This window comes from Mustela putorius, unplaced genomic scaffold, assembly GCF_011764305.1.
Source record: "Mustela putorius furo isolate JIRA1106 unplaced genomic scaffold, ASM1176430v1.1 tig00003909_pilon_pilon_pilon, whole genome shotgun sequence".
NCBI classification, from domain to species: Eukaryota; Metazoa; Chordata; class Mammalia; order Carnivora; family Mustelidae; genus Mustela; species Mustela putorius.
In genome coordinates, this window is record NW_025422057.1 from 17609039 (window position 1) to 17621187 (window position 12149).

Here is a 12149-nt window from a genome sequence, read left to right on the forward strand (position 1 = left end):
AGAGGGCCTGGTCCTCTCAGTATTGCCTTTAGTAGCCACCGATCTAGGTTGCAGATTAGAATCACCTAGGGATCTTTTAAAAATCCCAATTCCCAGGCCATAGCCCAGATCATTTCAGTCAGAATCCCTAGGGTGACACTCAGTCATTATTAGGATCTCTTTAAACCCCTCAGGTAATTCTAGTTTACAGCCCAGTTTGAGAGCCCCTAGCTTGCTTGATAAGTGGTCCTTGATTGTGATTCTTATCATGGTCCGTGAGGAAACACACACCACAGTATACATGTTTGCAGTAGTTTATTTTAAAGACTTTACAAGTGGAAGCAATGTGTTGTCTGAGGGTAAGGTATAACAGGAACTGGAGTCCAGTGGAGAAAAGATCAGTCAGGTTCTTCCCAGAAGATAAGCCTGTTGTGGAGGGTCCATGCATGCCCATAGGTCTTTGTTCCTAGTTCAGGAACAAAGTGCCCGGTTCATTTACTTGAAAAGTGCACTTGACATGAGTTTAAACTCCTTCCCCCATAGCTTCCAGTTCAGCAGCAAACTGTAAGGAAAAGATTTAGTCATCAGTTACTACTGTAGATAACATTTTGTGAATTTTGGACATGTTCTAGGCCCCATTTTTTTAATTCTCCCAAGTCAGAAACTAGGGAGTTTAGGAAATGTTCAGTATGATCAAACTTTCCTTCTGTAGACAGACATTAGCGTACACAGAAGCACATAGAAGAAATGAGTCCCAAAAGTGTGACTGATATTAGTGATATTTCAAATTTCAGTGGTTTTGAGGAATAGTTTAAATTATGAATTTTAAACAGCTTTTTATTTTTGAAATTATTTATTTGCGAGAGAGAGACGGCGAGAGAGGAAACACAAGCGGCGGGGGAGGAAGGAGCAGGCTTTCCGCTGAGCAGTGAGCCCGATGTCGGGCTCAATACCAAAAGCCCAGAATCACAACCTGAGCCGAAGGCAGCCACTTAATGACTGAGCCACCCAGGCACCCCTAAACAGGTTCTTAAAACTTAATGATCTCTTAATTTGAACATTGGAAGGCCTAAGTCCTGGGACTGTCAGCAAGGTGGGTTTACTGTAAAACAAGAAGGAAGAAGTCACTTGGGCTCTTGAACTGGTGGTCATTTACAAAGCTTAGAGGTTGTAAAGAAGGGACAGAATAACAAGTGGACCCTGAAGAAAGGCATGTTGATAAAAGACCAAAACCCCGGGGCGCCTGGGTGGCTCAGTGGATTAAGCCACTGCCCTCGGCTCAGGTCATGATCTCAGTGTCCTGCGATTGAGCCCCGCATCGGGCCCTCTGCTCGGCAGGGAGCCCGCTTCCCCCTCTGTCTCTGCCTGCCTCTCTGCCTATTTGTGATATCTCTCTCTGTCAAATAAAATAAATAAAATCTTTAAAAAAAAAAATAAATAAAGACCAAAACCCCAAGTGTCAGCAATATTTAAGAGGGGAAAGACAAAATGTATTTAGTTCAGGGCTAAGCTGTTACATTATAATTCAATATTTTTTAGAAAGCGGTCAACTATGGTTTTTGTTAATTTAATAGGCAAAAATAACAGACAAGAGGAAAGACAGAAAATGAACATAGGATTAGTTTTTAATCCATATTCTACAAGGCAGGCTACCTCTAAGCCCCCTCCAGCTCTAAGTACCTTAATCTATTCCTGGATGTTCTCATACAGGCTGTTGATTTGGTTTCGAAAGTACTTGGAAAGCTCTGCCCGCTTTGCTTTCAGTGTTGGTGTTAAGAGTCCATTTTCAATGGAAAATGGCTCTGGATGTAGAAAGACAGTTTTGACCTAGAAGAGAAGACACACACACACACACACACACACACACACACACATTTATTAGTGATTCAGACTTTTCTGCAGAGCCCCCTGCGTGCTTTGTAAAGAACTTGAGAAAAGAGGGGTTGATGCAGTGGGAGGGTAAAGAGAACAGTAACACAGGCCCATTCCCACAAACTGATAATTTGGGAAAGAACTGAGAAGGGGAAATGGATAATAAACAGCAAATAAGGATTGTACAAGGAACTATAAAAGGTCACTGCCATTCGTTCTTAGTGGGCTAATGGTACAAAACTTCAAATCCATCCCTTGGAAGTTACATTGAAACCTCTATAAATCTAAACATTAGAACTTTCTACTATGACATAAGAGACCAGGATTATATCAGCAGTACATACCTGTTCAAAGGATTTAAGGCCACCATCTCTCCCAATTTTCTGCAAGTCTTCTAAAATGGCTTCCTTTACAACCTAAGAATATAAAACACAGCTTAAAGCATGGCTGGTTTGAAAAAGAGACCAAATGAAAGGCTAAATGTGAACCAACTCAAAATACCTACAAAAGCTCATCAGAATAGAAGGATATATATAGGTTTATGTATGTACAAGCACATTTCATGCTTACTGTTGCTCAAGAAGCTAATGAGAAGGAAAGGCAAATCTAAATGTTACCAGGGATTTCCTCTGGATGGTATTTTTTGATTCTCTATTCTCCAATTTTCCCCCCATAATGAACATACTATAAAAAGAATAGAAGGGGGGTTTTGTTTGTTTGTTTTTAACTTCTTATCCCATCCTATCCTCCAATCTAATAAAACCCATCAATCTGTTTCAGCTACGTCCACCTATCCCAAGCACAGGAAGAGTCTCTTCTTCCAAAAAGGAAGGCATCATTGGTGCCTGAGTTGGAGCGGCCTGTGCTCTGCCACCATGGGCCCCAGGGGGTGCATCGAGCTTTCCTAAGGGAGACTTACTTGGTTTTGGCACAGTTCTTCAAGGGAGCCTTTAACCCCAAGTTTGGCCACAAAAGAGGGCAGCACTTCTGGGTCAGGAATCACCACTCCCACTAAGGACGACTGTAGAAAGGAAACAAGGCCACGTGAGAGGTAGGATAGGGGTTCCCGCACTGGATGAAGACAGGATTCTAGCTTGATAATAGGTACTTCCCCAAGATCTCATTTCAACATACTATACTACACCCTCCTCTCACCGTGTATTTCAAAACCCTCATGGAATTCTGATCCCATTTTCCTACTCAGTATCTTTTTACAAAAATGTTTTATTCAGGGGCGCCTGGGTGGCTCAGTGGGTTAAAGGCTCTGCCTTCAGCTCAGGTCATGGTCCCAGGGTCCTGGGATCGAGCCCTACATCGGGCTCTCTGCTCAGCAGGGAGCCTGCTTCCTCCTCGCTCTGCCTGCCTTTCTGCCTACCTGTGATCTCTGTCTGTCAAAGAAATAAATGAAATCTTTAAAAGAAAAGTTTTATTCAAATTTGATTATGCAAAAAAAAAAAAATTGTATTCAACATCAAGCCTAAAGCATCTATGGCCTGTCTTTTGCCAATCCCCACCCACTCCCCAAAAGTTAAGGTTAAGCACAGTATGTATAAAATAGTTCCTTGTGCCACAGGAACTCCCACTGTAGTGGGAACTAAGTGTGACATGGGGCCCTTTGTTACTGAATGACTACTCTTTAGAGTAACCATTAGAACAATTCTATTGATTTGTTCACAGACTCCCTCACACTTAAATGATTTTTTTTTTTACATATATATTGCCTTGAGGGTTGGAGTATGACTTCACTTATTTGGTATTACAAGAACAAATATTCTCATCTGAAACCCAACTATCCAGATTTCCTGTAGCTATTGGAGCCAGTACGGCCCGTATCTGAAAATGGCTATCGTTAAAACAGCGTATTACCCGTAAGCTATCCCCATGCACAAAAATTTGCAACACTGGTCTACTCCTGATGTAGATATTTTCTATCTTCTCAGGAGCAATGTATTCTCCTTGGGCCAGCTTGAAGATGTTCTTTTTACGGTCAATGATCTTCAGAGTTCCATTCTATAGGAAAGAGAACAGCATCAGTGTTTGAGCCCTCTGGGGGATGTCAGTGGATAGAGCGGCAAAGTCACAGTATTTTCTTTCTGTAAACGTGATCTCTCTAGAGACTTTTGAGCAAACTTTTCATTTTTCTTTGTTGGCTTTGGGGAAAGGGAAGGGAGAGGCTTCCAGCAAGAACTTGTCTATACTGTTTTGTCCTCTGTGGAGAGCTTCAGAAAGCATCTCCAGGACCTGCTGAAGCTGTGTAAGTGGTTGTCTCATCTAATGAAGAAACTTCGCAGCTCTGAATTTCCAATAACTTAATTTCCAATTATTCCATTTCTAGAACTCTCGGGAATAGGGAGAGAGTTCTATTTACTAAGATTTCTGGATTAGTTGGATCTCCCGGTCCTTGACTCCCTTTCGTGTATGGCTCCTGTTAGACCCTGAGCAGGCTGAAAGAGCTTCACTGTCCTAATGCTAACGAAGCACATCAATGACTGTGCTCGGTAGGGCTGAAGGAGGGCCGGGGAAGGCTCTGACCAGCCACCAGAGGTCATTTGCAGCTTCATTTTTCTGAGCCAATTGGTCTGAGGAGCTTAGGTTCTTAGGAATTTGTACTGTAGAATTGGGACAAGTAGCAAATACAATCCACGTGATCACACCCTAAGTAGGACAACAGACTGAACCAACCATTGAACCATAAAGAAGGCTGACTTCAGGAATTAGCTTTCAGTTCAGCCTAATGGACATTATCTGGAAATGGCTGATAAGGCACGGGGCTCTGTCACTCTAGTGTTGGGGCGTACTTGAAATTACATTCTTGGTCCATGGAATAGCTGGGACTAGAACACAGATCCCCCACCCAGGTTCTTCAGTGGTATTGTTCTCCGCTTTATAGTCTGAGGATGCCACAAGTCAGGCAGGACACAGACCTAATCCTTCCAGCTGCCTCTGCTGACAAATCTACTCGCATCTCTGCATATTATAAACAGATAGTTTTCTTCATTCCCCGACAACAGAGGCTTCCAGAAATTCTGAAGAAGCACCCACCGGTAGCCAACGGCCAATGTCTCCTGTGTGAAGCCAGCCGTCCTCATCCAGGGCTTCCTTGGTTTTCTCAGGATCCTTCAGGTATCCTTTGAACACATTGCTGCCCTTGATGCAGATCTGCCCAGAAGACAGCACAGGGTGGAACCAGTGGCAAAAGTTGGGACTCCCAGCAGAGGCACTGACCAAACACCTGCTCCCACCTTAAGCCATTGGATGATTCCCACTACAGTGGGAACACCACCCGATTTTAGTCCCTGTTGTAGGCGCTAGCAAAGTGAGGCGCACAGATGTTCAGTTCCTTGTTAAAGATCTCAAGTCAAACCCATATCTGCTCACAGTTGTGTGCTCTTTCTGACATAAACGTCTCTACTCTGATTGTCTGGGCGTGACTGCAGAACACAACCTACCCACCTCTCCTTCGTTGTTCACTGAAAAGTAGTTCATGTCAGGTACATCTTGCAGCTTCACGTGATTGCAAGGCAGGGGGACTCCAACATGCCCTAGAACATACCACATTAATTCAGCTGGGAAGCCATGAACCGGTGATAGTTCTGGGCACATTTCTGAGATATTTATGGATTGACTCTAAAAGAGAAAGGCTGAAAAGTTACCTGGTGTCTGATATCGAAGAGATTACATAGGCAGTAATCTCTTCGATATCAGCCACAGCAACTTCTTTCAAGATATGTCTCCAAAGGCAAAGGAAACAAAAGCAAAAACAAACTTTTGGGACTTCATCAAAATCAAAAGCTTCTGCACAGTAAAGGAAACAGTCAAGAAAACAAAGAGGCAACCCACGGAATGGGAGAAGATATTTGCAAATGATAGTACAGACAAAAGGTTGATATCCAGGATCTATAATGAACTCCTCAAACTCAACACACACGAAACAGGCAAACATATCAAAAAATGGGCAGAAGATATGAACAGACACTTCTCCAATCAAGACATACAAATGGCTATCAGACACATAAAAAAATTTTCATCATCACTAGCCCTCAGAGAGATTCAAATTAAAACCACATTGAGATAACACCTTACACCAGTTAGAATGGCAAAAATTAACAAAACAGGAAACAACATGTGTTGGAGAGGATGTGGAGAAAGGGGAACCCTCTTATACTCTTGGTGGGAATGCAAGTTGGTGCAGCCTCTTTGGAGAACAATGTGGAGATTCCTCAAGAAATTAAAAATAGAACTTCCCTATGACCCTGCAATTGCACTCCTGGGTATTTACCCCAAAGATACAGATGTTGTGAAAAGAAGGACCATCTGTACCCCAATGTTCATAGCAGCAATGGCCACGGTCGCCAAACTATGGAAAGAACCAAGATGCCCTTCAACGGACGAATGGATAAGGAAGATGTGGTCCATATACACTATGGAGTATTATGCCTCCATCAGAAAGGACGAATACCCAACTTTTGTAGCAACATGGATGGGACTGGAAGAGATTATGCTGAGTGAAATAAGTCAAGCAGAGAGAGTCAATTATTATATGGTCTCACTTATTTGTGGAGCATAACAAACAGCATGGAGGACAAGGGGTGTTAGAGAGGAGAAGGGAGTTGGGGGAAATTGGAAGGGGAGGTGAACCATGAAACACTATGGACTCCGAAAAACAATCTGAGGGGTTTGAAGTGGCGGGGGGTGGGGTTGGGGCATTGGGTGATGGATATTATGGAGGGCACGGATTGCATGGAGCACTGGGTGTGGTGAAAAAATAATGAATATTGTTTTTCTGAAAATTAATTAATTTATTAAAAAAAAAAAAAGTTACCTGGTGCCCATGCTGGATAGCCAAGATAGAAACCTCTGGACTGAAACTTGAGTTTGCCGAGTGCCACATTTGGCCAGAGCACAGGTTCTCTAACCTAAGCCCTAGTTCAGGTGGAACCTTTCTCCCAACCACCGCATCTCCCACCCAGTAGGCAGAGAACCTACCTGATGTCCAGTCACCTGGTGATGTAAATGTACAGCCAGCTGTGCATTCTGTTTGACCATATGCTTCGAACACCTGGGAAACAAAAGAAGGGTCTGAGACTTACTTAAGACAAAGCATGAAATGGCAATGCCCTACAGCAAGACAGGAGAAAAGCAAGTTCTCTCAGGATTGGAAGATGCTTGGTGTCCTAATACCCTCAGGTATTAATACCTAATACCACGCCTCAGCTCCGAAATTGTTAGTGGGGATGCACCCAAAAACCAAAAGGCTCCAGAAATAGACCAAGATATTAATACTTCTACTGTATTTCAGGAGAGGTAGCATTTCAAGTTGACAGGAAAATGTGAGTTACGAAGTGAAGTGACACCCGGGGACAATGGTTCTTGAGCCTGAGCAGTGGAGCCCTTCTGAAGGAATTGAAAACAGACAGCAGTGTTTCAGTTGTTTGGGGTTTTGTTTATTGGTGTGTTATGTTGTTGCTTTTTGAAAGAAATAGCTCCAGCTGTGATACAGAACAGTGACTGGCAAGCTTTTTCTCTACAGGACCAGGGAGTAAATATTTTCAGTGCTGTGAGCCTCTGGGCTCTGTCTGGACTACTTTGCCAATGGAGAACAAAAGCAGCTGTAGACATCATGTAAATGAAAGGGCAAGGCTCCATTCCACCAAAATTTCGCTTCTGAAAAGAGGCAACGGGTCAGATTTGGCCTGTGCTGCAGTTTGCCAAACCCTGGTATAGAGGATAACCTTGACCAGAGAGAGGCTGGTGGGGCAAACCAGGGCCCCAGTTACTGCAGTGTGGGTGGGGCCATGCTAGGCAGACTCTGTAGTGATGGAGAAGGGGTATTTCTGATGGCAACCAGACCTACCGATCCATGGGTTTTAGGGGCCGAGGGAAATGAAAGTATTAAAAACGGCCAAGAGGATGGTAATTTGAAAGCATAGAAGAGCTCTGGCCTTGGCATCAATTCAGAATCTTTTTTTGATGGGGGTCCTACCCAAGGGGATATGGTGTGGACAAGGACCTGTTTTTCTTATGCTGTGCATGTTGGTCGAATGGATGAACTAGTTAGCTATTTGGGGGGGAAAAGAGAATGTCCACGCCCAAGCACTTGTACGCAATTCGAGATGAAATAGAGAATTAGAAAAGAGTAAAACCATTTGAGTATCCGAAAATATGAAGGACAGCAGTCTTGTGGAATACTGGAGTCAGAGAGTCCTGTCTAAGTAATTCAAAACCACAAGTAAAAAAGTTCAATCAGTTTGATGACATAAACATTTGAAACTGGTATATAGCAATTTTGCTGTAAGAAAGTAATAGAGTAACTCATGGAAGAAATACAAGTGCCAATAAGTGATAAAAAGGTGTTCGGTGTTAATAAAAGAAACAAAAATGCACTGAGATTTTTCATGCATCTAGTTGGTTCAGATTTAAATAACTGAGAAAGCCTGACACTGGCAAGAATGTAGGGAAATAAGGTCTCGTGCATTATTTGCAGGAATGTATAAAACAAGACCTTTCTGGAGCGAAGTGTGATAATCTACATTAACATACAAAGCAAACCCATATATTGTGACTATTTTGGAAGACAGTATCCTTATCATCTCACTGATTATAATAGTGAAAAAAATAGTGGCTTAAGTGTCCATCAGTAGGAGATGAGTCACTCAGGTATATCCAATAAACTACCTCAAAACAACTAAAATGATGTAGATCTTTATTTGACCCGGACCAATGTGGATGGGACATAGTTTAATAAGTATTTTAGAACTGATGCCAGTTTATATAAAAGTTTCTATACAGAGATGCATAAAGAGGAGGATTATTTTTGCTGATTTTGAGATTTTTGGGGGGTAACTTTCTCCATGGTGTTTTTCAGTCACGTTTTCATTTTTTAAAGAGTGAGCTCTATTTGTGCAAAAGGGAAATAAGCTATCTTCAAAGGAGGTGTTTGTCTTACCGGACATCCCAGTGCCGCCCGGAGGAACGTCAAGACTGGAGAAGAGATGGGGGCAGCTCCAGTGACCATGAAATTAACCCTCCCGCCCAGGTTGGCCTGTTGAGTAGAAAAAAAAAAAAAAAAGGCTCTGAAACCTATTCCTTGGCTTCAATTTCCTCCATTGCTAAATGGGTAGAGCATCGACCCAGTATCAGAATTAAACTAGGTAATTTACAAAGCACTTAGAACAGGGCGGGCCTTGAGGAAGAGCACTTAACATGTTCGCTGCCCTTACCCCTATCACCCATAGCTGAGACTCAACCTGCAGTTTCTAAATATTTCCTCAGATAATTTATATTCTTAGGCCCTTTGCATTACATATAATGTCAAAAGATCACCTAAGAGAAAAAGAGTATATGTTAGAACTTAACAATTTTTTTTTTTTTTTGCTTTTTGACCAATTTCCTTTCATGACAAAGTTGTCCAAGTATGATAAGCTAGCAGAAAGCCCAGATATTTGCCTGGCTCTGTCCAAGACCCCGCCAACCTACCTGGATCTTTGCAAAGATGATCTTGTCCCATAAACTGTCACGCCTGATGATCCCCTTTTTCACTTCACTGAATTTAGAGGAAATAGCCAAGTTCAATAAGAACTTCTTCAAGGGTGTCTTGGCTTCATTTTGTACCTGCAAGATGATAGCTCCTCTTAGTTCAAAACCTATTGGAGATGCTCACCAAAGCCATTCATCAGTGAGCAAGAGATAGTGCCTTCTTGCTTCATAATGAAGTGACTTTCATTCATGAACTGGGTTGCTAAATAATGATAATTCCAGGGAATTATGGCCACACTAAGACATAAGTAAACTGAGTATATATGTACAGAGTTCTAGCTCCTGCAGATTTCTTGTCCTTGGCAAACAATCTTGACAACTTTGAGCATGTCCTCAGAATGTTCTCAATATCTGCCTACGAAAATCATTTGGATAGATGAGAAACAGCTCAATGGGCAATACCTTTTGGGCTTTCAATAGATCAAAGAAAGACCTAGGAATCTGATTTTTTTTTTTTTAAACAAGCATGACATCCCCCCACATCCCCATACCTCTGAAGCTTATATACATTAAATTTGAAGAAACACCAGTTTTCTCTCTGATTAAAGGTCCTCTAGCCACACTATATGAAACCCAACGGACTTTTCTATTTATTTCTTCACTTTGGGCTTAGTTCTGACACTATTTTACAAGCTCACATTATTTCTCTAGACTCCCTTGCCTCACTGACTCTAATCTATCAAACATACACCTGCCAAGGGAGAGCTTCAAGTACAACTCGAAATCCCCCTTACTTCCAAAATTAAATCCTGAACCCTATATTCTGGCCTTCAGGACTCCATCCTACTGGAAGTCAGATTCAAGGAAACCAAGGTTCTTTTCCTGCACAAAATTGGAAGAGAACTCTCCAGCCATCTTCCTTATCGATACTTCCATTTCTGAGCCTGTAGCCAATAGAGCTGTTCAACTGCCAACAGTGCTCTAGGCATCTATGCATGCCTATACCATCGTTTTACTAATGTCTCATCAGCTCTAAGATCTACACTCAAATGTGCCAGAATCCTGTCATCCCTGATACCTCTTTCAACCTTAAGAGATATATCTTCATTATTCACAAGATAATCTCCTCCTAATAAGTCACTGACAAAAGCTGGAATTTGGAGACTCACACTAATAAAGTCCTCCATTTTTAAAATAAGTAACAAAAGTAAACTCTGTGTTAAGTATCACCATATCATTAAAAAACTATTGGAAGTAAAAACGTGCAGGGGTGGGGGGTGGCATGGGTGGCACAGTCGGTTAAGTGTTTGATTTCAGCTCAGGTCATGATCCTGGGGTCCTGGGATTGAGACTCGCATCAGGCTCCCTGCTCAGTGGGGAGTCTGCTTCTCCCTCTGCCTCTGCTCCTCTCCCTGCTTGTGCTCGCTTTCTCAAATAAATAAATCAAATCTTAAAAAAGAAATTAAGTGATCTTTATTTATAAAGAAAAAAAGTAGAAGTGTCTGAGGCACCAGAGTGGTTAGGTCAGTTAAGTGTCTGACTCTTGGTTTTGGCTCAGGTCATGACTTCAGGGTCATGAGATCAAGCGCTGCATTGGGCTCCACACTTGGCCTGGAGTCTGCTTAAGATTCTCTCCTCCTCTGCTCCTGCTAATGTGCTCTCTCTCTCACAAATAAATAAATAAATCTTTTTTTTTTTTTGAAGTAAAAATATCTAACAACATGAACATAAACCATAATAATCAGCAAATAATTCCATAGCATGCTGAGAGCCGTTAGGATTGTTAACAATTCTTCTAAAAACAGCACTTTTAATGTCCTGGGGTCATCTGTGTTCTAGAAGGCTGCCTGCCCCATCCCTGGAGCCCCAGGATAGTATCTAAGAATCACCAGTGTGAAGGGGAGAGCTAGAGTCTCTGCGTTGGAGTCCAAAGCCTGTGAAGAGTGCCATGTGGCCATTATTTGCTCGGGGCTCCCAGGCCTGTGCAATTATGAAGTGATCAAGCATCTGGTTCAGAGCCTGGAGTCTATTACTATCTTGCCTGGGCTCATAGCCCAGTTCCAAGGACTCCTTGGGAAGATTAAACAATCCAAGACTTAGGTGAGAGACATTAAAGATAACGGGGGGGGGGGCGGGGGGGGCACCTAGGTGGCTCAGTGGGTTAAAGCCTCTGCCTTCTACTCAGGTCATGATCCCAGGGTCCTGGGATCGAGCCCCTCATGGGGCTCTCTGCGCGGCAGGGAGCCTGCTTCCCTTCCTCTCTCTCTGCCTGCCTCTCTGCCTACTTGTAGTCTCTGTCTGTCAAATAAATAAATAAAATCTTAAAAAAAGAAAAAAAGATAACCTGGGGACATGTTATATCACAAAGCAGGGAAGCTGTAAGAAACTACTGGGGTTAGGTCAAAAGGACATGTGAACAGCTTGATGGGGCTCCCAGCTTCCACGGTGGGCCAATTTGGACATCAGGAAGAACGAAGTGCATTAAGTGTACAACTATGCAAATCACGAGTTCATAATATTATAAAGCAAAAAATCTGGGTCATTTCCGAAGACCACTGAGGCACCAGTTCATTATTCTGAAGACTGATAAGTAAAGGGAAAGAATATTTGATGTCGTTATGGAAAAATCTCAGCTAAGGAACACAAGGGAAGCAACTGAATTAATCGAATTAGAAAAATCACTACGTTGTAAACTCTTTAAAGAAAAACAGAGCAGGGATCAATGGCAAGGAACGACTTTGTGACAATAGGATTGTGGCCCAACCCCTCATTGGATAGACTCTGGTTAAGCTTTTTGTTTGTTTGTTTGTTTAACCTCTGAG

At 42.5% G+C, this 12149-nt stretch overlaps 1 protein-coding gene across 4 annotated transcripts in view; it reads right to left on the reverse strand.

Moving 5' to 3' along the window:
- Positions 1-277: 277 nt before the first annotated feature.
- ACSL5 (acyl-CoA synthetase long chain family member 5) overlaps positions 278-12149 on the reverse strand; it is a 45228-nt gene continuing 33356 nt past the window's right edge. For all 4 annotated transcript variants that reach the window (XM_004763846.3, XM_004763848.3, XM_004763845.3 and 1 more), the window contains 10 exons: positions 9328-9462; positions 8798-8893; positions 6838-6910; positions 5305-5393; positions 4894-5010; positions 3718-3861; positions 2771-2872; positions 2196-2267; positions 1660-1806; positions 278-541 (listed from right to left, as the gene is read on the reverse strand). In XM_004763846.3, coding sequence (XP_004763903.1) covers positions 1666-1806; positions 2196-2267; positions 2771-2872; positions 3718-3861; positions 4894-5010; positions 5305-5393; positions 6838-6910; positions 8798-8893; positions 9328-9462 — 969 coding nt within the window. In that variant the 3' untranslated portion in view covers positions 278-541; positions 1660-1665. The remainder of the gene's footprint in view (positions 542-1659; positions 1807-2195; positions 2268-2770; positions 2873-3717; positions 3862-4893; positions 5011-5304; positions 5394-6837; positions 6911-8797; positions 8894-9327; positions 9463-12149) is intronic.